Consider the following 27,301-nt stretch of genomic DNA (forward strand, 5'->3'; position numbering starts at 1 on the left):
AAGCGTATCACAACCAAAGAAGCTATGGTGTGTTGTCTTTTACCAAAAATTTTAGAGATTCACAGCTGCAGATACTGCATTTACATGAAAACGGCCTCTAAGAGTGTACAAAGTGTAAACCATAAGCTCAGTTAAACCATTTTAATATGCTGTCACATAAAAGGGGTCTCTCTTATCGTCTCTACAGGATCATAATAATTTTGATTTCAACAATATGGCACTAAGTGATTAAAGCGGACCTCTTTTTATAAAAAACAAAAACGGTCTTGTTTCCAAATAGTGGCAGTTGAAACAAATTCTGTCCTGGTTGATTCAAACAAGCATCTAAGTGAATACAGTCATTTGTATGTGATGTCCAACAGGCTTTAAAATAACTCCACCTATAAGCAGTTTGATCATCACCTCTAGTTTCATTATTATTGATATTTTCTGAGTCAAAACTGGGGTACAATGTAGTCACTTTAACTAATGCTTAAACCTATTGATTGATGCTTGTCCTAAATATTATGAAACTAAAAATAAGCCTTATAGTAAAACAAGAAAATGACTTTACTTCACTAAATATAACATTTATCCAACATAAGATTGCACCACAAAAATAAGTCTGTAAAGGATTCAAATGACTTAATAAGTACTCCAAGATTTTATGATTGCAAATCATGGCTTTCTTTTTCTTATTAAAAATAGAAAAAAATGAAATTACAACAGTTCATCTAATTGTCATTTGAAGCTCCGCAGATTTCTTTTAAAATGAATTACATTTGAGTTGCATTGCCATGACGCCAAAATGCTCCATAAGGCACTACAAGAGGCAAATCTCATGTTTCCAGAAGCAGAAAAGTCCTGTTGCGTCATTGCCCTCTGTTAGTGTGACGGGGCTCACGAGCCACAATGAGCACTTTAGTGCAAGCTGATGACAGAGAAGGCCTCGCCTCCAGGAGGCCAGCCTCGGGGTGTCGGGGTCACACAGAGCGGCTGGCTCCATTCAGACGCACCAGTGGGAGACGACACGTTCCCCTGCAGGAGAGAGGCAAAGGATCAGGAACAGATGAGAAAGCCTTTGCCTCTACACTGTAGATCAGGGGGGACAGGCATGTTTCACTGAGGGCCACATACAGAAAAACAGGTGGAGGTCAGGTATATTGCCTCATACGTTAAGTTAAAAGTTAGCTAAGTCAAATGTTGGTAAATTATGCTTGATACTTGAATATGCTTTAAGAAACAAACATCCTACATCAAAACTCTCTATAGGGTTTCATTCATTTTGTTACAAAATGTGTCAGCAGTTAATTGTCAGAAGGGTATATTTTACTAATACCTAAGATTTATTTAAAAATATTTTCAACTTGATACCTGAATTTATTTGAAAATTGACACATGAATCCTACTGTGTAATATATTTGAACATATACAGTATATTTAAGAAGTACAATATACTGTAAGACAAGCATGAGTTTCAGGCGTGGGCCATTTTCCATTATACTGTTAGAATTTGCTGAGGGGAAATACAAAATGGACGACAGGCCACATTTTGGACACCCCTGCTGTAGATCCATGTACGGAAGTCCTGAGGAGCCAGTGAGAAAACCATACATTCTGATCCATTTGAAGTCTGATCTAAAATTGTCCTCTCTTTATAAATTCAAAGATAGAATATTGTGTTGCCATTTGATAAAACAATTTAGACCAGACTTAGAAAATGTTTTCCTTTAATTTGCCTCTCAGGGCTTCCGTATGTTTAGTTCAACTCAAAAACATAAATTCCCCCGCCGCCTTAAAAGGACGAGTTGGGTGAACCTCTGAGTTGTGAACATTTTAAAAATATCTAAGTTAAACATGAGAAAAAAAACTCATTAGACAATGTTCAAGCTATGCTGGGAAGTACGGTAATGTGGTGATGATAAATTACCTTTTGGTAGTATGCTCATTGTTCTCTATCGTGATGTATTCCACTGTTTTCTCTTCATATTTAACAGACAGGGAAGCAACAGTAGAAGACTTACCCTCTAGATCTTTACACTCTCTGTCCCGTACACGTTGTAGCCTTCACGGTATGTGGCGAAATTCTGGGTGTTTGCTGGAGGGGCTGGCTTAAAGTTTTGGGCATTCTTTTCCAGCTTCAGTCTTTTGGTTTCTTGCCGTGACTTATAGCAGAACTCTATCAAAGCCACGGTCATAGCCAGGCCGAGCCCTCCCACCAGAATATAGAAGACTCCTGCCACGTTGCTCAGGCTTAGAGCACTTGTCTTGTCCTGGGGGGGGGGGGGGGGTAAAGACCACCATTAAGAATCTTTGAACTGGCACCGTGAGACTGACCTCAAACATTTACACAAACACAATGTACTTCCTGCTGCACTAGGACTAAACACATGAGTCTACAAAACCCTCTAAATTACAGATGGTTACTTTGGCCTATAAGTGAGATGACTAGGAACTTTTAGTTAGTCTAATTCCTCCTCTCGAGGTATATGAAGATATATGTGCTGTGAAGGTGAATGTAGTTTCTATCTCTGATGCTCTATGGTCTCTTTAAGAGAGCACGTCTACAGGAAGGCGGTCGTGGTCGTACAGGTCTACAAATTAAACCCTGGATTCACTATCATACTGGAGCTGCTCAACTTCAACACACTGCATTTGTACAATAAAAGTGGCAAGCTGTGAAGGGCGAATTGAACCATTTCATTGCTATTAAAAGCCAAACTGTGATATTGAAATTAATTTATGTGAGTTTTACTATTTGCATTCCCATCCTCTGGGACATCTTTTAGCCGTAAGGGCAGTAACTTCAACTTTGTATCTCTTAAAAAGTCAGACATAAAACCGTTTTTGCTTTAATTAAAGATGTAAAAATAAATGTTCCTTACTGACACTACATATATGAGACATGACTGTTAAATACTATTGGACTACCTTGTGCTCGGATGGTATTTAAAGGTCAGTTTGGACTTAGTCAGAATATGGCTTGTTTTGGGCCAAGTAGTCTGTCATATTGGAGTAAAAATACGCAGCTAGCATACAAATGAAAAACATCAACGATAAACTAACTTTCAATAAAGGTTTGGACGACGAAATAACAGTATAATGGTTTCAATTCTATGATTTCAAAATCTTATGGCATGAATAGTGTAGTGTAATCATGCTGAAATTCTACTAATCTGGAGTTGTCCATACAGTAATGATGTCATGTTAATATCATGAGACTATGTGTGAAGTTAATCTCTGTTTTTAGTCATGCTTTTCCTCGAACATTCAGATATATGTGTTAATATCATGTCCTGATCAACATGTAAGGGAGAATGTATGCTTTGGATGTTTGCATATGAACAATTAGGTCAAAATGCATTTCTCAGTATCAGTATAAAAAGACCTGCAGCGACTGACCTTACTTCCAGAGTCCTTGGTTCCACATTCACCCTTATCGTACCACCATTTGTTTTTCAGCTTGTCTAAGATGCCTTGTTCACTGAGTTTCAATACTGCAAGGTTTACAGGAGTTCTTCACGTGGGAAATAACATAAATAACATTTTATTATGTTATTTTATGTTATTCAACTTTTTTAACTACTTAATACTGTGCAAAGCGATAGAGTAGGGTCTTGGCCAATACATCACAGATAGCAAGCAACACTACAATATATATATAAATATGACCTTTCATAATCCATGACTACCCTAGCATGCCAGACCCCACCTTTATCGCTTTGAGTAATCGGCACACACTGATCACAAGAGAAAAGATTTAACGTTGCAAATAAAGCAGCTGCTGCATAGCTGTCAGAATGAAAGAAAACAGAGGCAGTCATTACGGAGGGAACCTCTTGTGCTATGGGCAGCCTTTTGGATGTTTAGCAAGGCGGATCTAACAGGAACCCTTTCTTGAGTAACAGACAAAACACAGCAGTCCATTTTCATTTACAGCTATAAGAGGCTAATGCCCCACAAAATCACCCAAACAGATAATAACTACCAGCCAGATTAGATCAGGACATTTTGGATTTTAGAGTCTCTAAAAACACTTAGTCTGAGCCAGATCTATGATCTATGATCATATGATCTATGATATGTCACATTTGTGGGTTTTTGGTTTGGACATTATTTTCAATTTCCTTGACTGATAGATTCCTGGGCTTATTTCCTTTCAGAAATAGGATCACTGTTTGTAATTCAACATCAATAAATATATTGTATTCCCCACTGTGTTCATTGTTTGTTAAAATAAAAAATAAAGCAAACAAATGTCATACAGAAACAACAACAAGAAGTCATGCATGATGTTAGTTGATGATCTGCATTCTGCAGTCCTGTTCTCCGGTCAGAGCTCTCTGAAAGTCATGATGATTTTATTTCATTGAGTGTTGGAAACTAGTAACTTTGATGCATGGATTCAAATACAACAAAATAAAACGCATCCGACATAAGCTCTTGAGTTTACTACTAAACATTTTCTTGACAGAGGAGCATAACAATCAAGCCAGATCATACACACAGTGATCTATGAGACTAGAACTCGGACAATGATGCATTGTAATTGTAGCCTCTGACTTTATGGGATGCATTTTTCAGACACAATGAGGATGAATTGCAAAAAATAAAGCTTTTAAACGAGGTGTTTTCTTCCTTCTGGGAGCTTCAGATCAACAATTTACAAATAAATGATTAGGATACCTCATTATTATTTTTTCAAAAGAGCAGTTTTTATATGACAATTAAAGATCAGCATCTGATGTTTCTGTTGTTTTTGACTTGATGACACACTCAGCAACTGCTGCTCTGACCTTTGACCTCTCTGAACAGAAACATGACTACAATAATTTAGTCTGTTTAATTTTAATTAACAATCTTTGTTTTATATCTTTGTGAGAATTGTGGGTAGGATGATCCATTGATTGCATTTCCTCTCGTACAATTTTCACTTACATTTCACATTCAGCTCTAAGAGAAAAAGGGAGCATTAGTCGGCTGTCATCAGAAAAGACTTCAGAGCCGCCACAAGGTGGTGGCCGTGGACTAAGTAAAAAACTGATGAGCACAGTTACACTCAAATACTCCCCTATGTTCTCTAATCTGCAAAACCTAAAAACAATCAAAACGTCCTTTATCTTTACCATAACTAATGCTTGTAAACATACTGTATGAGTAGCTGGAAAGACACCTTGCAAATTGGATCATTGTGTGTGGAGGAAAAAACCCTAAATCACATGACGTAATAAAAGATTGAACATCAAATTCAAAGAGTACGGCACCAAACAAATGTCATCATCCCTGCTGGAAACTTAAAGCATAAAAGGAACTTAAGAGCTGAAAAAGGAACATCTGTTGAAAATATTGTAGTAACAGAGAAATATAAAACTGTACATCCATTCCCCTTTCAAGTGGCTCCACAGCCTGCATCTACTATTATTTTGTCCATTGCAGCTCATTTTCTGTCAAGAGAAAAACTCTGAGCTGTCCCAAACCTCTGATGCACGAGACAGCTTACAGCTGCACGGAGAGGAAACTCTAACAGATCAAAGATTTATCACACCTGGCTTCACTCACATTTACAATAAACGGATTGGGAGCATTTACGCAAAAACAGCTCAAATTTTAAGCAAAAATAAATACATTCATAATAATACTAGTCATAATAATAATAATAATAATATATGATACAATATGTAACAAAAAAACCAAGTTCATTTTAAGTTGTAGTAACACTGAAACTGTCTGAAACTATTTAGTCTTTATTTATATTTATATTTTTTGTGTCTCATAATTACTCCTATTGCACACAGGGCTTTAGCCTTCACTGCACTTATATGAGCAGTGAACAAAACAAAAACACTTTTGAATCTTGAAATTGTGAAATCTAAAGTCAAAAGGGAGCTATTGACTACACTAGACTACAAGGAAATAGTGCTACTTGGAGATTTTAACTGGGACTGGTTAACTACAGTGTCAGAGGATTTTAAAAACCTTTGTATCTCTTTAAATGTTACTCAGATTGTTGACAGTCCTACTCACCCTAATATTAAGTCCCCTAATAAAACCTCCCTAATTGATCTCATTCTAACTAATATTCCCTATAAATACTCAGCTGTGGGAGTATTTGCGAATGATCTGAGTGACCACTGTGTTGTAGCCACAATTAGGGACACAAAAGTCCAAAAGGTTAAACCTCGTATTATCATCAAGAGAGACATAAAACATTTTGTGGAGCAGGGTTTTGTGCATGATCTGTTTGGGTTTGATTGGGGAAAAATCGATTTGTGTGCTGATGTTGAGACTGCATGGTCTTGGTTTTATCTTGGTTTTATGGAAATTATTGATAGACATGCACCCCTGCGTACATTTAGAGTGAAGGGACGAGACAATCCTTGGTTTTCTGCTGAACTGACTAGTCTCCTGCATGAGAGAAACAAGGCCTGGGCAAAGGCTAGGCAATCAGGCTCAGAGGTAGAATGGCTGCGTTTTAGGCAGCTAAGAAATAAATTCACTTCACATGTCAAAAGTGCTAAATCTAAGTATTATCTATCAGTTACCACAAAGAACCTGAACAACCCTAGAAAATTCTGGAAAGCCATGAAATCGATATCCACCGGTGATATCTGTAATGAGCTACCTCCGAGCCTTACCACAGCATCTGGCACTATATCGGATAGGGCCACCATACTAAATTGTTTAATGAGCATTTTGTGTCCTGTGGCTCTCTGTTTCATTCTGTTTCTAATTCTGCTTCTGTGAACACCACAGTCGGTGACTCAGAACAATGTGGTCTGGAAAACCTTTTCAGTTTTACTCCTTTTACTGTTGATGTTGTTCGTGAAGTCTTAACCAAGCTAGATCCTAAAAAGCCGGCTGGTCCGGACAACGTAGAACCTTTCTTTTTAAAGAACTACTACTACTCTTTTTAACCTCTCTCTCAGCACGAACAAAATCCCAAAAGTATGGAAGTCAGCTTATGTCCTGCCACTACTAAAAGGAGGGGAGGCCACCTTATTAAACAATTATAGACCCATCTCTAAATTGTCAGTTCTGGCTAAGGTTCTTGAACGCCTAGTGAGTGAACAAGTAAAGGAGTTTTTATGTACAAATGACATCCTGTCTAAACATCAGTCAGGCTTCAGAAAGCAACACAGCACCATCACTGCCACAATGAAAGTGGTAAATGATATTACGAGTATTTTAGATAATAAGCAGAGTTGTGCAGCTCTATTTGTTGACCTATCCAAAGCTTTTGATACCGTCGATCGCATTTTGAAGCAGAGGCTGGTCAGTATTGGCCTATCCAGCCATGCAGTGGGGTGGTTTGTGAACTACCTCTCTGAAAGGTCCCAATGTGTTCAGTTTGATGGGCTGTCTTCTGAGTGGTTAAACATCACTAATGGTGTACCACAAGGTTCAGTTTTAGGTCCGCAATTATTCTCTATCTATATTAATAGTTTAGGTGAAAATGCAACCTTACATTTGTATGCGGACGATACCGTTATGTACTGTGCAGGTCCCTCGATTAACGAGGCTGTTGTTAAATTACAGGCTGTTTTTAACATTATTCAGGCTCAGCTCTCTGAGCTTAAGCTTCTTTTAAATGTGGATAAAACTAAGGTAATGCTCTTTTCTAAAGCTAAAGCTAAAAATACACCAGAGACTGCTTTGGATATTGTAACTACGCAAGTGGTTACCTGTTACAAATACTTGGGTATCTGGCTTGATGACTGTCTCACTTTTAAATTTCATGTAAATAACCTGCTTAAAAAGCTGAGGGTTAGGCTAGGTTTCTTTTACAGAAATAAGTCCTGTTTCTCGCTTGAGGCCAGGAAAAGGCTAGTCACTGTGACCTTTTTACCTGTGCTGGACTATGGTGATTTGTTATATATGAATGGACCTGCCAATTACCTGAGCAAGTTAGATGCTGCGTATCACAGTGCACTGAGATCTTTGACAAATTGTAAAGCACTTACGCATCACTGTACCCTGTATACCAAGGCGGTTTTGCCATCACTTACTCTACGGAGGCTCAGTCACTGGTACTTTTTCATTTACAAAGCCATGTTGGATAAACTACCATCTGCTCCCTGATCTCTCTGCGAATTGAAAGTACTTATTGCCTGAGATCGCATGCTGTGGTTTTATTAAATGTGCCAAGTGCTAGGACTGTCTTATGGAAGAAAGCTTTTAGATGTGCAGCTCCACTAACATGGAACAGTCTGCAAAAAGAATGGAAAATTACCAAGCTAGTATCACTACATGTTTTTAAAGCTCGGTTGGATGCTACACAATCAGATGCTGTTGGTACTGTCCTGTACATGTGGTTAGATATGTAAATTGTAATCCCTGTACATTTTGCTGTATGATGTCCTTTTGTTGTTCTGTTGTTTATGTTTTGATGTCTTCTTGTGGAACCTACTGCTGCAGGTCTCCCTTGAAAAAGAGATCATTGATCTCAATGGGATTTTACCTGGATAAATAAAGGTTTTGAATTGAGCTCATCTTCAAATGTAAAAAGAACTCTCATCTCTGAATTATCTCTGGTGACTAGTTATGCATGGGGTTGTTATTTACACATGCAGTCGACCAATCAGATTCATTCCAATCTGGATTTGCAGTATTTGGCAGCATTTCTCCAGGAAGCGTTTAAGTGTAACTAATCTGAAGTGTCTTTAAGCTCGAGTCAAATGTTTTATCACTACCGATTCATTTTGAAACCATAGCTAACTTGCCACTTCCATGACTATTAATATGTTTTTTGTATTTGCATTGGAACTTTAACCTTATATAGAAATGTCTGCTAATCATTTTTTTCTCAGGCTGGTTGTTGTAAGTTTCTTAATCACAATTAATGACTGCATACTTCTGATTTAGTGCAGGAGGTGGACAGAATAACAAGGACACCTGCACAATGTATTGCAGTGCAATGTAACAGCAGGTGTGATAAATCTTACATTTGTGAAGGTATTTGTCGCGGCCCTGTCAAAGCGTTTTTTATTCACCTCTAAAGTAATCTTTGAGGGTCATAGTTTGGCTTCACATCTTATGAGACATATACGCTTCACAAAGATAGTATTTATTGTTGGATTTGATACATTGCACAGGTGTTTCTTTTATTGTGTCCACCCCCTGTCCACTTAACCTCGTCTCCATTAGATTTAAGTCACGATAGAACTTCAGACTACAGTCTGTCTGCACACACAAGCACACAACATAATTCAAATGAAAACAACTCATGCACAATACCGACTCATGGCCAGATTAGGATATCAATTACATACTGAGTGATGTCAAATACCAATCACACAGGATGTGAGTTATCAAAAATATCACTATTGATTTCTAGTATAGATTCAAGTAAGTGCTGAAATAGATTTCAGCTCCCTAATGATAACGATGTAATTGATTGTTCTGCTGTGAATGTTCTCAGTGGTCGTTACATACAATATATTTCCATCTCTTGTTGAATTACCCACACGTGCCTTTCTGAAAGTGAAATAAGGAAACAGAAATGTGTCAGTCAGACGGTGATCGCTCTCTCTCTAACCAGGGGATCGGAGCACTTTGCCAGCGAGAGGAGGCAGCTACTTTGTGTTATCCAACCAGGAAGTATCCATGTCCTGCTCACTCAGGAATGCATGACTGGGGTCGGTAACATCAAAGTTTGCCTCGTCTCATCTCTCGCAAGGTGCCACTGTGGTCATGATGCAAGCTGAAGAGCAGAGGCAGAGATGGATTCACAGTTCAGGAAAACAAAACGATCAGGAGCCTCATTTATGGAAAGGACGTACAACAGATTTGATTGAAGAAAATCCTGATAAATGTCGGAGCCTTTGTGCACACAGTATGAACAGGCCAGAAGCTTTCTGCCAATCCGCTTTTGTTATAATTTTACTCTGCTTCTTGATCTACATTTAAAGTGAGACTATGACTTTTAAGATAGGAAAAAAACACTATTCTCTTGCAAAGGAAATGTTATATTCATAAGCAATACATCTCAAAGAAGCTAACGACGGCTCATTTTGAATTATAGGTATTCTAACTGAAATTCATCAGGCGGTTCATGGATTTTATGACTCTTGACTGTTACGCCATGTTACACTTTCCCAGTGATAGCCACTTTGGCAAAAGCTGCATAGTCTCACTTCAACGTCTGAATGCATCTTGGCTTATTAATTTGCACATTTGCTTTAAGCTCACCATGAAAATGATCAAATACAAATATTTACAATCAAATCCTCGCGTACAAATGAGGCCCCTGGTCACATCTTACACTCTACTTCTGCAGGGTTGCCATGGTATGGATAGACTTTGACTGGCCTTGAGGTCAAGACCAACCAAAGGTTTCTGTCAATCTTACGTTGGATTTTGATGAGAGGATGTTGGACAAAAAAGTTTGGACTGTTAGTCGTCACTCTGTCATTAGAATTCTCACGTTTGCCTGCGATGCTTAGTCCCCTCAAGACAACGCTGCCCCCCGTGCCTGCCCTAACCCAGGCGGTACATTGGAGAGTGGGAATAAAATAATAGATATATAATAAATCCTAGCTTTATTCCTGTAGTTGTGAAGCTACAAATCTCTTGGCTTGTAGATATAAAAAACAGACGGTATGATGGTAGTATTTCATAACTACAGGCCAAAAATATCAAACTATTTTCTGAAGCATAATGTTAAGCACTTCATAATCTGATTTTCCTCTGTCCTACTTTGCTTTATCTTACACTATCAAACTTTTCCTCTATTAGCCAAGTAAAGGGTTCCCAGTTGATCACAGTTGCAAGATAAAAATAGAAAAAATTATTTATCTGTTACTTATTAACAGATAATTGGGTCTAAGACTATAGTCAGTGACAGCCTTGCCGATTACTCTGTTCTAGTATACCCGACTTTGGTGACATTGAGGCTGACCTTAGAGTCACCTCCCCCGCTGCCGCACTCTCCCTTGTCGTACCACCATTTGTTTTTCAATTTGTCCAAGAGGCCTTGCTCATTCAGTTTTAAAACTGCCAGGTTAACAGCATTTCTTGAAACGATAAAACATAGCTTGTAAGAAAATGAACAGGTCCGTGAGAAATCTAATATAGAATATTAGTAAAAAAATAGGGATAAATATCAATGGTTCATAAAGGGGAGCACGGAAGGGACAAATTGGTAAAGAATTTAACTGGTGTGAAGGGTAAGAAGCATTTTTACAGCAAAGAAAATGTTAAATATTAGAGAGGTGGCATGGAGGGTTACATTGCTTGTAACTGAAGTGTGCGGGATGGGGACATTCTGTCATTGTTGAATTAGAAATAAGAACATCCAGCATGCAACTTAACATTCATCACAACCAACAGACCAGCATTGTAACTAGCAAAGAACAAAAATATCCCAGATGTGAATTAGATGCAATGCAAAAGGGCACCACAGAAACCAGGGGGGGGAGAGGTTGAGGAGCAAAACAAACCGGGATGGGGAGAGTGACACATCGACATTCAAATGGGTGACAGAGTGACTTATATACCAATAACCTTAAGAGGAAGAAAAAACAGAGACACAAAACAGATACATCGGACACAACAGAATGGTGTTGAACAAACTCAAAATACTGTTCACTCAGTGATGCAATTGGAATCAAATAATAAGAATTAAGGAGTGAGGAAGAAGAAAATGGCAAAAGAAAACATCAGGGTAGGTGGAATACTATAACAACATGGAGGATATTGTTATATTATCCCACCCACCCTAATGCAGAGCCTTTAGGTGTTGCCACACCATAGCCCTTAGAGTCGAGGTTGCCGCCCACTTTCATGGTGTCGCACGGTTTCCGCTGCTCTATGTACTCGTTCATTGTGGACTCGAGTAGAAAGGCGAACTTGCCCTTCGACTTTCGTACTCTGGCAACCCCGTCTGGTGTTGTCTTGGCAAACACTGAGGGTTCAGCGGATTTCATGTATGACCACATTTTCTCATAAACTCCTATTTTGGAGCGCTGCATTGTAGGAAACAGAGAGAAGACAGAACAGTTTAGTTATGCACTAAAAGAAACAAACACAGTCATGAAATATAATTATACCAGGCTGCTGTGGGTGGGAACGTTCATTTTGGGAAATACTAACATAAGGAGATGGATGCCACACTCATTGGAGAGGGTATCTATCTTCTTCAAACTCACAGCAAGAAAGAGAATAATCATATTTTCCCAAGGGGAAAAACAGATCCTTTAAAGCAACACTGAATCACTTGGAAAATGACTGCTGCTGCACTTCCTGGACACCTCTTATAGTCCTGCAACGAGCCACGTACACATTTAAATGTACAGGTACGAGCATGGGTACAAATTAACTAAATGCAGTCCAGCAGCAGATGAGAAGACTTTTTTGAGAAATGAAATATGAAACTGATTGTTTTTACCATCTAAATCAGCTGATATCATCAAGAATAATCAACGGCAAGGTTTTCATTATTAAACCCTGAGTGTTCTCGCCCTGCTGGTATCATGATTCAAGAGTGGATAAAACATCTTAACCCAGGGTAAAAAAGTACTTTAGTGTGTGTTTAATCACAGGTCAGATCTGGATTTGACTTGGAGAGCAGGATGCCTGAAGCGCCTGCTGTGACATCACAGTTTGGAACATGTCCAGAAACGCAATATGCTTCAAGAATTCAACACATAGAGGACAGTCTCTTTCTGCCTCGTGTAATTCAGAGTGGATTCAACCATTAAAAAAGAGAAGTGCAGCAGAGGTAGTGGGCAGTATGCCAGCAGCCTGAAGACTGACAATCTGGCAGCCCAGCAGAAGCAAAATGCCGGCCATGTTTGGAATCAATAATAACAGAGAAGTGACCTCCTGCTCCTCGTCAGAGTGTGTCCCGACCAGCAGGTCACAGCTGGAGTCACAGTCATCACGGTTTCATTTATATTTCAATATAGAAACTTCATTTCATTTGACTTTAGTGGTTGTGCAACATTTACATATTTTCAATTCAGCTTGATGATAATAAATGTGCCTTGATTCAATAATGCAGGAATATGTGGGACAATGCGTATATGGTATATTTAATAAAGTAATTGGTGTTTTAAATGTTTATATTATGTTACATATAGCATAATAATAGTGTGTATGTTGTGTTATCTCATTTTACCTCTTTTGTGTACACCTATTTATAAAAGCAGTTGACAAATCTTCATCATTAGATTCACAGTATCCAAATAATATCAGTAATGCGGAAAACAGGAAAACATGTCTGCTTTGGAGTTTAAATACAATAAAAATGAGTTTTCTAACATACTATAACAGATTTTGCATCGTCGTCTAATCTAACCATGAATCCACATGATGTTAAACCAAACACCAGATTAAATCATTCTGAATCCTCATTTGTTTCATTTGATTCAATAATGCAGGAATATGTGGGACAATGCCTATCTAGTATATTTAATCAAATTATTTAGGGCTAAATTCAAGTAATTTGTGTTTAAATATTACTATTAATATGTTACATATAGCATATAACATTGTGTGTATGTTGTGTTATCTCCTTTTATCTCTTTTGTGTACACCTTTTTATAAAAGCAGTTGACAGATTGTCTTCATCATTAGACTCACACATTTTCAATGTCAATTTTAACATAATACATCTTGTTTTTCATTGTCACCTTTACTCTAACATGATATCCATGAATCAACATGATGTTAAGCCAAACACCAGTTTAAATAATTGTGAATTCTCCTCTGTTTGCTCGGCTCTACATGTATGTTGAACACATGTGACTTGCATGCTCGGACTGACTGCTCCACCTCTGCGGCCCAGCTGCCAGCTGAGCGGCTGCAGTCAGGCAGCTCCGCCCGCTCTGACACTCAGGACGCTGCTAAAAATGGCCAGCGAGAGGCTTATGGCCGGCCACTGGGGAGCTGGAGTACAGCTGTCTACAATAGAGGGGAGGATAGAGACGCTGCAGTAAACGTGACCTTCTTCTGAGCCGGTTGAGGGAGAGGCGCCTCAGAGGAAACTTTAGGTCGAAACTCATCATATTTTTACATGTTTTAGAAGGGCTTCTCGTCAGGATTGAGATTAGGCAGGTTTGATAATCACTAGGTCAAACAGGAAGTAGAACTGTGGACGAGCATCTGACGTCAGAACTCAAATTCCAGTTTCCAGTTTCAAACAACAACTGAAAACCATTAATATTACTATTATTATTAACATAATTATTACTATTATTATCATTATTTGCACTATTATTATTATATTTAATTATCTACAGTTTTCATTTTTTAAATGTTTTTTAATAAGTTATCAAATGTTCTGGGAAAACACAAGAGTCGTAGCTCTTGTATAGAAAGTGTTTATTAAATAAAACGTATTATGTGTTCATAGTCCTACATATTTGTCATTAACACCCCACATTGTACTCCACATAGAATTGTTTTTTTATTGCACGTTTCCTATTTGAGTTGTCCTTTTTATCAGGGCACTACTGCCTGTATTCACTTGGTTATTTATAGCATACTAAAATGCACAAATCAAGTGTGTGCGTCTGGTTTGCTCCAGATTGTACGTTCAGTAGTGCTGTGAGTCAGACCCACGTCACATCTGTTAGGAAAAAGTAGAGCAAAACATTCAAGTGGATATACAAACTGTGTCAGCTGGACGGTGTGTGCGGCCGCAGTGTGTAAATTATTCACCGGAGATGTAATGGATTGTGGGCTCAGGCTAGCAAGTGAATCATTCTTGACATATGCAGGATTTCAGTTCAGTCGAGTGTTCATGTAAACACTCTTTACATGACAGTAATGGCAGATGACAGGCCGGACCATAGTGTGAAAGTAGCCATTCTTTTCTGGGTAACATCGAGACGCATGCTTGTCAGGAGTAGGTTGGCCGCCTGGGTTTAAATCTGTGCTACACTTCGTGCTGTCAGAGTCAAAACTGTCACCACAGCCGCTACAGCTTTACAAAGGGAAATTATTTAATACATACATTTAAATAAATGGGTTGTGTAGCCTCAATAATCTTTTAACTGACTACCGGGGCAAGTGAAGAATTTGGGTTTGCTGCCCCTCATCCATTCTGGAAATAAAGTATACTTCCAGCAACCAGTTCATCTTTCAGCAGCTGCCTGAAGGCTGAGATTGATTCACGGCCCTCTGTCTACATCTACAAATTGAGACGACAGGCCAAACAAAGCATCAACAATCTTTCTGGGGATTTGTTGTTATTAGTTTTTGGGAATGATAAGGGTATGTAATTAAAGTCTTCAAATACTATATTTTCATGATCAGTGGAAACAAATTGATAATGTTACTAGTTCATATCTTGGCTCGTTCAGAACATAGACTGTATACGTATATACTGTAAAGGTTCAGAAGCACCACTGTAATTAAAGTAGAATTTATAACTAACACATTTTGGTTTCTCTAACTTGTGTTCTCTTTTACATCCCCTTTACCCTCTTCAGAGTTCATGAACAAATTATCCAAACAAGAACTTGGCGACTTGTTGAAAGTATTTGAGTACAGTGCGAATCAAAATCTAAATGTGACAAATGATATCTAAATGAAAGTACTTTGGAGATGTTGGTATGCTAATTGTGGCCAAATGCTGGCTGTTCCCACCCACTTCTTTTCTTTATGCTAAGCTAAGCTAATCATCTAGTAGCTCCAGCTTCATTGTTAGTGTACAGACGGCACAGTGGTATTGATCTTTTTAATCTTACATTAAATCAAATAAGTATATCTCCTAAAATGTAGAGTTTAAAAAAAGAGCATACAGATATATTGAACCAGATATTATAGTCCAAATGTTGTATCAGCAGACAGCTAGTTGAAGAAGAGTGTTGAACAGAACTATAATAATTTACAAACCCAGTGGTTTTAAATCATTTCTGAAAAGAATATTGAAAGAAACGTCACATTCTGTATCATCATGTCATACAGTGAGTAAGCTATATGATGCTTTAAAGTTCGATGTTAAAATGATGTTTACAGCTCTCATTTATCATTGGCTTTGATTCACCAGATTTCATTAAGCGTTCCTCAGAGCGACTCCTCTGCAATGACATTTCCAGTTTGGAGGAAGAAAGGCAGATATTTGTCACTCAGGATGAAGTCACTACACGCCTGTCAATTATCCCCTTAGGAACACCTTTGACAAATCACAGCCAGCCAAATACCTCGTGGATTAGCATATCCGCCGCTGCCTATGGAGGTGCGTTTAATGTGATGAGTCACCAGGAAGCCTCAACAATAATTAATTTAATGAATTCAAATGTTTAAGGTGTTTTTTAACCACCAAATAAAAGGGGGTATTTTTAGGGCTGATGCATGTGTCACGTAAAACGTTTCTTTATTTACTTTAAGCCTATGTTATAACATCAATGAAAACATTTAGAGCAGGGTTGCCAACTTTGGGTACCTGGCTGGAGTGAGATTTTGATATCATGGGTTTAATTACACATATGCGCACAAAATGACTGCTATCGTGTCAGCAGTGAGACCTATAGGATATATATACAATATATACAATACACAATATTGGACACAGACTATAAAGGGCACACAGTTTCATTCACTAATGAAAGTCAAACACATGTTTGTTTCCACTGTTTTATTGTGTGCCTGTCGCGATAAGCAATTCATTGACTTATCGTACGATAAATAAAAATTAACTCGATAAATTGCCATTTACATGAGGATGTGACTAGCAGTTTGAAAGGATGTACTTGAATTATTATTATATATATTATTATCATTATGTCAGTGGTCTAAATGGTCATACAACGGTGCTGACAATAATTTCCGGGAAAATGTATCCAACAAAATTAATTATCGTGAGAGGTCTATACATGAAACACACACACACAAACAAATCTACAGACTTACTCCAAACATATTAATTAACACACTCTCACTCTCACTCTCATATACTATTTGACTCTATTTTGGCCTAGAACAATAAGCAGCAGACTTTTTTTATCATTTCTACTGGATCTTAGATCTGCGCATGCGCAATACGGGTCGGCAGTTGCGGCTCCAGAGTATTTGTGTTGGGTAATCTATGGTAGGGCTAACCCATACAGTGGTGGGGCTCAAGTCAGTATTTGCAATGCAATTACACGCTCCCCTTGACAGTGAAACGCCACGCGTGAGGGTTAGATTATTTCCCTGTCTCTATCCAAATTGAACTGTATGAAATAAAAAGGCACATTTGTCTTGTAGTAAATAAAAAGGGCGACCTGGAGCCAATCCTGCAATTTCTCCACAGGTGAAAGAGTTGACATGCTGAAAACCCAACCCTTGCAGGGTGGTCTGGGGGGATTCTCCCCCAGGAGATTTTTTGAAATACTAACATAAAATACACATTCTGGTACTCTCTTGAGAAGAAAAAAAAAATCTATTACTACACGACATATTTAAAAAAATGAATGCCATTTTAGTTTTTTGTTACTTTGTTCTGAAAGCTGAACCTGCTGCTCCTCAGTCCTCACAGAGAGAAGAGGGAAGAGGCTGTGAATGACTTTACATTGTGGATAAGGGTGGATAGCCCCCATTGTTCTGTGTGTCAAAATGAAAGACAGCCCACACACCTATCAATCATGGCAACCCTGATTTAGAGGTCTGTTGAAAAGTTCAGTTTTTGGCAGTAGAATTATTCCTCACATAAGGAATTTTTACTTGAACATAAACGGGGGTCTCTCTGAAGAACCAGCACCTTACCGTGGTAGAGAGGTTTGTGTGCCCTGATGAACCTGGGGGCTGTGTTGTCTGGAACCTTGTGTTCCTGGTAGGGTCTCCCATGGCAAATTAGTCTCAGGCAAGGGGCCAGACTAAGATTGGTTCAAAAGACCTCATGAAAGAAAAACCAAGAAGTCAGGATACCCGGCCCGGAGGAAGCCCGGGGTCCCTTTCTGGAGCCAGGCCCAGAGGGAGGACTCGTCGGCGAGCGTCTGGTGGCCGGGCTTGCCACGGAGCCCGGCCGTCCCAGCCCGAAAAGGCAACGTGGGCAACACCTCCGCTTCTCCGTCCCGCGGGCCCACCACCTACGGGAAACAACGATGGGGTCGGGTGGGCTGCCAGAAGGGTGGCAGTGAAAGCGGAGGGTCTCGACGGACCAGACCCGGGCGACAGAAGCTGGCTTTGGGGACGTGGAACGTCACCTCTCTGGGGGGGAAGGAGCCGGAGCTTGTGCGGGAGGTGGAGCGTTACCAGTTGGATCTGGTTGGGCTCACCTCTACGCACAGCGTCGGCTCTGGAACCTTACCTCTGGATAGGGGTTGGACTCTATTCTTCTCCGGAGTTGCTCAAGGTGTGAGGCGCAGGGCGGGTGTGGGGATACTCACAAGTCCCCGGTTAGGTGCTTCGTTGTTGGAGTTTACCCCAGTAGACGAGAGGGTCGCCTCCCTACGCCTGCGGGTTATGGGGGGGAAAACTCTGACTGTTGTGTGTGCTTATGCACCCAACAGCAGTTCAGAGTATACGGCCTTCTTGGAGACCCTGGAAAGAGTCCTGTATGGGGCTCCTGAAGGGGACTCTTTAATCTTGCTGGGAGACTTCAACGCACATGTGGGCAATGATGGAGACACTTGGAGGGGCGTGATTGGGAGGAACGGCCCCCCTGATCTGAACCGGAGTGGTGGTTTGTTACTGGACTTCTGTGCTAGTCATGGATTGGCCATAACAAACACCATGTTCGAACATAAGGATGCTCATAAGTGTACGTGGTACCAGAGCACCCTTGGCAGAAGGTCCATGATCGATTTCGTTATCGTATCATCGGACCTGAGGCCGTATGTTTTGGACACTCGGGTAAAGAGAGGGGCGGAGTTGTCAACTGATCACCATCTGGTGGTGAGTTGGGTCGAGTGGCGGGGGAAGCCTCTGGATAGACCTGGTAAGCCCAAACGTGTAGTTCGGGTGAACTGGGAACGTCTGGAGGAGGCCCAAGTTCAGGAGGCCTTCAACTCACACCTCCGGCGGAGCTTTTCGGGCATTCCTGTGGAGGTTGGGGACATTGAACCAGAGTGGTCGGTATTCAAAGCCTCTATTGCCGAAGCCGCGGCGGGGAGCTGTGGTCTCAAGGTCCTAGGTGCCTCAAGGGGCGGTAACCCTCGAACCTCCTGGTGGACACCGGTGGTCAGGGAAGCCGTCCGACTGAAGAAGGAGGCCTTCAGGGATTTGTTATCCCGGGGGACTCCCGAGGCAGTTGCAAGGTACCGACAGGCCCGAAGGGCAGCAGCCTCATCCGTGGCCGAGGCAAAGCAGCGGGTGTGGGAGAAGTTCGGAGAAGACATGGAGAAGGACTTTCGGGCGGCACCAAAGTTGTTCTGGAAAACTGTCCGACACCTCAGGAGGGGGAAGCAGGGAACCATCCAAGCTGTGTACAGTAAGGATGGGACGTTGTTGACCTCAACTGATGGAGTGTTGGGGCGTTGGAAGGAACACTTTGAGGAACTCCTGAACCCGACAACTCCGCCCTCTATGTTAGAGGCAGAGCTGGAGTATGACGGGGGATCAACACCAATCTCCCGGGGGGAGGTCACTGAGGTCGTCAAACAACTCCACAGTGGCAAAGCCCCGGGGGTGGATGAGATCCGCCCGGAAATGCTGAAGGCTCTGGGTGTTGAGGGACTGTCATGGTTGACACGTCTCATCAACGTTGCGTGGAAGTCGGAAACAGTACCGAAGGAGTGGCAGACCGGGGTGGTGGTTCCCCTTTTTAAAAAGGGGGATCAGAGGGTGTGTGCCAATTACAGAGGCATCACACTACTCAGCCTCCCCGGGAAAGTTTACTCCAAGGTACTCGAAAGGAGGGTCAGGCCGATTGTCAAACCTCAGATTGAGGAGGAACAATGCGGATTCCGTCCTGGTCGTGGAACGACGGATCAGCTTTTTACTCTCGCAAGGATCCTGGAGGGGGCCTGGGAGTACGCTTATCCGGTCTACATGTGTTTTGTAGACTTGGAGAAGGCGTATGACCGAGTTCCCAGGGAGTTACTGTGGGAGGTGCTGCGGGAGTATTGGGTGAGGGGGTCTCTACTCAGGGCCATCCAATCTCTGTACTCCCAAAGCGAGAGCTGTGTCCGGGTCCTCGGCAGTAAGTCGGACCCATTTCCGGTGAGGGTTGGCCTCCGCCAGGGCTGCGCTTTGTCACCAATCCTGTTTGTAATATACATGGCTCGGATTTCGAGGCGTAGTCGTGGGGGAGGGGGTCTGCAGTTCGGTGGACTAAGGATTGCACCACTGCTTTTTGCAGATGATGTGGTTCTAATGGCTTCATCGGTCTGCGACCTTCAGCACTCACTGGATCGGTTCGCAACCGAGTGTGAAGCGACTGGGATGAGGATCAGCACCTCCAAATCTGAGGCCATGGTTCTCAGCAGGAAACCGATGGACTGTCCACTCCAAGTAGGGAATGAGTCCTTACCCCAAGTGAAGGAGTTCAAGTATCTCGGGGTTCTGTTCTCGAGTGAGGGAACAATGGAGCGTGAGATGGTCCGGAGAATCGGAGCAGCGGGAACGGTACTGCAGTCGCTTTACCGCACCGTTGTGACGAAAAGGGAGCTGAGCCAGAATGCAAAGCTCTCTGTCTACCGGGCCATTTTCGTTCCTACCTCACCTATGGTCATGAAGGATGGGTCATGACCGAAAGAACGAGATCGCGGATACAAGCGGCCGAGATGGGTTTTCTCCGCCGGGTGGCTGGTGTCTCCCTTAGGGATAAGGTGAGAAGTCATCAGGGAGGGACTCGGAGTTGAGCCGCTCCTCCTTCGCGTCGAAAGGAGCCAGTTGAGGTGGTTCGGGCACCTAGTTAGGATGCCACCTGGGCGCCTCCCTAGGGAGGTGTTCCAGGCACGTCCAGCTGGGAAGAGACCAAGGGGTAGACCTAGGACCAGGTGGAGGGATTATATCTCTTCGCTGGCCTGGGAGCGCCTTGGGATCCCCCAGTCAGAGCTGGTTGATGTCGCCAGGGAAAAGAAAGTTTGGGGCTCTCTGCTGGAACTGCTACCCCCGCGTCCCGACCACGGATAAGCGGGAGAAGATGGATGGATGGATGGATAAACGGGGGTAATTAAACAAACTTAGTATCATGTTTAAAGGGCATCTGCTCCTGCAGTCTTAATAAAAGCAGTCTGAATAACTACACAATAGAAGAGGAGAGAATCAGCACAGCTCTGATAATCAACATAGAGTGTAATAAATACAGATAAAACTATTGTTAGAAATTAAAATCAATGTTTTGATGACATAATGTATCTTAAACATACCGTCAGTTTAAATGCTGTCTTATACTGAAAAACCAGAAGTTCTCGCGCACAATGTCTGATGTAAAGCTTTTATCCTGAAAAACCTTCATCTCCGGTTAGCATTTAGCATGTAGATAATATTCCTTTCCCTATAGAGGTGAATTAATTTCGAAGTGAAATGACATGGAGTGTTGCACACCGAAACCTACTGATTTTAACACTACAACTATAGACGTCGAGATATTATTATTGCTGAATATTAAATGAAGGTACAGTTTACTTGAATAGGTTTTTGTTTACAGACGTGGGTAGCATGTGACAACATCCAGAACTACCGGAAACCAAACTGCCGTGAAGTATTTCCTGTATTTTTTAGAGTATTGATTTCAGCGTTTAAAATGTGTTAAATTAAAAGTCATGAAAGAGATAAGGAGGAGAAAAGGCGTGTTTAGATATATATTGAATGTACAATGTCTGAATCCTCTGTTATACGCAACAACGGACATCAAATACGTGGAGGGCCGGCCCCCAGCAATGCCAACCGGCCCACAGGGAGGAGCCAGCAGAGGATATTATTTAACAGCTGGAAAGGTGGTTCTCGCCCTCTTTTCTGCCCTCTCGAGAGCCCGAGAACACAGCTGTTGCTCTGACTGAACAATATTCTGCTTGTAACATTACACGCCTTTTATTAATTAAAGTACCCATTTGAACCTTCTCAGAGCCCCCATTGGTCTCTTTATTTTTAAAGCTTCTCTCCTGGAGGCGAGAATAACGAACAAAGATAACAATATACAACCCAGTCTCACGGCATTTCGTGTAATAGTCACGAAATGAATTTAATCTATTGATTCGTGTCCACCAACACGATTTTCGCATTTTATTCGTGTCACACAGAACGATTTTAAAAGCAATGTATTTCTTTCTATTGGTAGTATGTTTTCGTGCCTGCAACACGTCTTTTTGTCCGGTCGGGTCTTGGAAGACCGGAAGTTGTGTGGTTCATAAAAACATTTTCTTACTCAATATCAAGCCACGATTATTGTTTTTATTTTAAATGTTATAATGTCGGACTTTTTTTGCAGTCCGCGAGGAAAAGAAATGGGGCTCAGAGCCTCAGAATACTGAAATCTGTATTCTTTTAATCTTTTTTTCCTTCTAATTTGGTATTATTTACATTGCTTTAAAAATCGTTCTGTGTGACACGAAAATAATTGGGAAATCGTGTTGGTGAACACTAATCAATAGATTAATTTCGTGACTATAACACGAAATGCCATGAGACTGGGTTGAACTATATCTTATATGAAATAATTAGGGTTAGGGTATTAGTTATATCTCTTAAACAGATATTTGACACAGTGAGTTTCTTAATAAAATCATCTCTGAACAGCCAGGTATTTCAACAGTAATGTTTTTAAAGCAGTGCAGTGCTGGAGGCGGTGAGTTACAGAACACCTACTCCAAACTGATCATGCTGATTGCTCCAATTCAATGTTTTTAGACCCGAGTTCGGAGCGCCACAGCGGACCATGCCACATTTTTTTTAACAACTTCATAAATTGAGAGGGTCACAGAACCTACTCATGCCTCCCCTCGATCACATCCCTGTAAAATCCCTCCTCTCTCCACTATTAAACACACTTCTCTTGAGAGCTTTTATTTGATGTTTGGACTGATTCTGGAAGCCAGATGTGAGTGTTAAAATGGAGCAGAAAGCCAAACCTCTCAGACAAAAAAGTGTTGTTCTACCCTCACTCTATTCAAGCATATTTATACAAGCTGTCTGTGTATATCAGATGAGATCGGAAGATGTGATTTTACAACTCTCTGTCTGATCCAACCAACGGGGCCTTACTGATCACTCCAGAGTGAAACACAGTCCACAAGGTTTGTCTCTATCAAACGTCTCCATCAAGTCCTCCAACTCATACGACCAAATGGGTCGATTGTTTTAAGCCCTTATTACGACCAAATATGTCGTTTGTTCAAGCGCTTAATACGACCTATAATTACGTTTTAAAATTGTCGGCCTCGAGTGCTCCCGTTGAATGCAAACGTTACAGAGGGTTGTTTATTCACAAATAACCCTCTCTGTAAAATCCTAAATTGTAGGATAGTTTGGCCATTAAAACGCTTTATGATTAGATTTCTAGCGAGAAGTATATATTGTACTTTTAGAATCCACGTCCAGTCGATATGTAGGATCTATAGTTTGATAGATATTACGAAGATGATTTGAGATTTCGTCAGGAGAACGTGTATATGCGGCAAGCTTCCATGTAAAGTTACGGGTTGAAAACAGTATTTCCGGTCTCGCCGTTTTCATAATAAAACCAATGATCAAATGATTTAACAGTGATATCTGCACTACTCATCCACTAAAAAAACATCAGTTTATCCTAGTTAATTATACGACATTAATTGGTTTAAATTGTGTACAATGCTTTTGTGTTTTTCCCATAGGTTTTTCTCTTTCGATTCTGAGAGACACATTTCTTTTTTCAGAGGTTTTGATAGGCTAAAATCACGCCGCAATGCACGTCGGGATATGGTGTTTATGTGATATGAAATCGGAAAACATTAAAAATAATAATAATAATACTTTATTCCGAGTGTTCTTGCTTTTCTCTTTGAAGGTCATCACATAACGGCATTGTAATACACGGTTCGGCTGCATTAAATATTACATATCTGCCCTAGATATGTATTTATAGAGCCCTGATCAGAAGACCTTTTGACAAACTGGAAGAGATGCCGCCAAAACTGAATACGTGACGTGAACCATAAATATATCAACAATTAAACAACATCTTCCATTTCTTTTCACACAATACGTCTCCTTGCAGTATCAACACTAATTCGGCTGACTTTTATATTTGATCCAATTAGTAGATAGTCTGTATTTACACCATAACGGTGCACAGCTTTTTAAAGATATTACTGATTTTCTGAACTACCTTTCCAACTCCTCATGCAGTTGACTGTTACAGGTCTATACAGGTTCATGGTACAATGCATAAGCTTCACATCGAGAGACTGAAACTGTATTTTCCTTTACCGTTCTGTTTTAAACTCACAATAAAGTGAATAATCATATTATGTACGATATTATTATGTTTTATTAACTAGACCACTGGTCTAAACCGCACCTCCTAGTGGTTAAAGCACGTTATTGAATGTAGTTGTTGAATAAGTTATATTTATTTAGTTATTGATGAAAACATTTAAATATTAAGAGTAGCCTACATACAAAATAGGGGTCAATGATAGAAATATAGAATGGAAAATATCTAGAAGATACTGTAGTGATCTCTACAATAAAACAGTTTAGTGCAGGACGTCCAAATATATTAACAGGAGGATGTGCAAAACAGACAAACTGATAAGGCTGAATTTTACTCAGGTGTAACTAAAGTCTGATTTAAGGGTTGTTTATATTTCACATCATTAATCAGAATCTGCAAAGTAACAAAAATAAATGTAGTAGAGTAAAAATACCAGGTTAACCTCTGAATTGTAGTGGAGTAGAACAAAGTAGTACATGCTGCTGTAACAAAAACATTTCCCAACTTGGGATCAATAAATTATATCTTATCTTATCTTAAGATGATCGATGGCTACTGCCATATTTGCAAAATTTGCCTCTGAACCTTGACAAGTGCATGTTTCCGGCTTATCAATGAACAACAGGAGGGGTAGACATAAAACCATCTGTTAAATAAAGCTCTTCTGACCTTAGGTGTCATGTGGGTATATTATTTCACCATTTATTAATTATATGTTTTACAATTGATAACACCACTGTGTTTCGTATCCCCTAAACCTCCAGGGTGTACACGTTTAATACTGCCAACTTCTAATTGTGGGAAATACGAAAACGTCTTATAAAGAGACGTGCCATATATTGCGAAACACACAATAGCCAGCATGTGTAGTTCTGGGGGGGGAAGCTGGAGCCGGGGGCTGGACCCGTCCAATTCCAGTTTTGGAAAGTCTGCCGTGGTTCCATTCCATTTCAAAGAGCTGTTTGACAGCGTAACCTTGTCGCACTGCCACTCCAACATCCAATCACAGGGCTTGATGACTAATCACGGGGTTTGTAAAGCAAGGCGGATGTTGTAGTCCCAAACGATAGCTGGGGATTCTGGGTAGTGTAGTGTCTTCGGAAACTGTAGTGTCTAAACTCCTAAAAAACTATTTGTTTCTCTGACTCGAAGGTTAAAAACACAAAAGCATTGTACACCATTTAAACCAATCAATATTGTGTAATTAACAAGGATAAACTGATGTTTTTTAGTGGATGAGTAATGCAGATATCACTGTGTAATCATTTGACAGTGAGGGGAATATATCCGGTTTTATTATGAAAACTTCGAGACCGGAAATACTGTTTTCACCCACGCTAACTTTACATGAAAGCTGCCGCATATACACGTTATCCTGGCGAGACCTCAAATCATCTTCGTAATATCTATCAAACTATAGATCCTACACTTCCACTGGACGTGGATTCTAAAAGTACAATATACACTTCTCGCTAGAAATCTAATCAAAAAGCATTTTAATGGCCAAACTGTTCTACAATTTAGGATTTTCCAGAGAGGGTTATTTGTAAATAAACGGGAGCATGTTGTTTCTTACACGACCACTAGAGGTGCTACACTTTAAAACGTGGCTATGGGTCGTAATCTGGTGCTTAAACAATCGACCTATTTGGTCGTTTTTTGTAGGAGGACAGGCTGAACGTCTCAGACATACTTAAACCCAGAGACTGACTGGGTCTAAAAATAGACGTGACATAGAGTCGGACACAGGATGTGAATGACATTTCCATTTCTGAGGAAAAGGAGGACGTCTTTTTTGAGATTGCGGTTTAGTGACAGAAGCCCACAAATTGGAATTGTAATGATTCTTCTAGTCTTGAACTATTTATTTTCCAAAAGTTTTGAACACACAACAGAGCTTTAGTTCAGTCGTTATGATTGAAATCAGTAATGCTTGCAGCGATTCAGAAGCCCAGACAGAAGTAGATTTTCACAATTGTATGCGGCATTTCAAAAATTACTTTCAAATGATTCACAAAAGACCCCCAGATTACACAATCTGTCAACTGCTTTTCTGAACGGCTAACATTAATCAGAGTTTAATAGTGTTTTCTTTTTATAATACGATGTTTGTCCACTGTGTGACCTTGATGAGAATATTTGCGCAGTTGCTTTTCCAGCACTTTTTCGCAGTGGATATACACTGAACAAAAATATAAATGCAACACTTTTGTTTTTGCTCCCATTTTTCATGAGATGAACTCAAAGATCTAAAACATTTTCTTTATACACAAAATAACCATTTATCTCAAATATTGTTCACAAATCTGAAAAAATCTGTGATAGTGAGCACTTCTCCTTTGCCGAGATAATCCATCCCACCTCACAGGTGTGGCATATCAAGATGCTGATTAGACAGCATGATTATTGCACAGTTGTGCCTTAGAATGGCCACAATAAAAGGCCACTCTGAAACATGCATTTTTGCTTTATTGGGGGGGTCTGGGGGGGTCCGAAAACCAGGCAGTATCTGGTGTGACCACCATTTGCCTCACGCAGTGCAACACATCTCCTTCGCATAGAGTTGATCAGGTTGTTGATTGTGGCCTGTGGAATGTTGGTCCACTCCTCTTCAATGGCTGTGCAAAGTTGCTGGATATTGGCAGGAACTGGAATACGCTGTCGTATACGCCGATCCAGAGCATCCCAAACATGCTCAATGGGTGACATGTCCGGTGAGTATGCTGGCCATGCAAGAACTGGGATGTTTTCAGCCTCCAGGAATTGTGTACAGATCCTTGCAACATGGGGCCGTGCATTATCATGCTGCAACATGAGGTGATGGTCGTGGATGAATGGCACAACAATGGGCCTCAGGATCTCGTCACGGTATCTCTGTGCATTCACAATGCCATCAATAAAATGCACCTGTGTTCGTCGTCCATAACATACGCCTGCCCATACCATAACCCCACCACCACCATGGGCCACTCGATTCACAACATTGACATCAGAAAACCGCTCACCCACACGACGCCACACGCGCTGTCTGCCATCTGC

General features: G+C 40.6%; 1 protein-coding gene across 3 annotated transcripts in view; it reads right to left on the minus strand.

The window, feature by feature from the left end:
• Positions 1–256: 256 nt before the first annotated feature.
• Positions 257–27,301, minus strand: part of LOC117458409 (glutamate receptor 3-like) — a 102,607-nt gene continuing 75,562 nt past the window's right edge. Inside the window, exons 13-16 of one of the 3 annotated variants that reach the window (XM_034098857.2) lie at positions 11,695–11,942; positions 3,382–3,496; positions 2,004–2,252; positions 257–1,017 (exon numbers count right to left, since the gene is read on the minus strand). In XM_034098857.2, the coding sequence (XP_033954748.1) occupies positions 2,007–2,252; positions 3,382–3,496; positions 11,695–11,942 (609 nt within the window). In that variant the 3' untranslated portion in view covers positions 257–1,017; positions 2,004–2,006. Of the gene's footprint in view, positions 1,018–2,003; positions 2,253–3,371; positions 3,497–10,876; positions 10,992–11,694; positions 11,943–27,301 lie in introns of those variants that run through there. The other 2 variants (XM_034098856.2, XM_034098859.2) reach the window with 2 other exon arrangements.

This window comes from Pseudochaenichthys georgianus, chromosome 14 (genome assembly GCF_902827115.2).
Source record: "Pseudochaenichthys georgianus chromosome 14, fPseGeo1.2, whole genome shotgun sequence".
In the NCBI taxonomy this organism is placed as follows: domain Eukaryota; kingdom Metazoa; phylum Chordata; class Actinopteri; order Perciformes; family Channichthyidae; genus Pseudochaenichthys; species Pseudochaenichthys georgianus.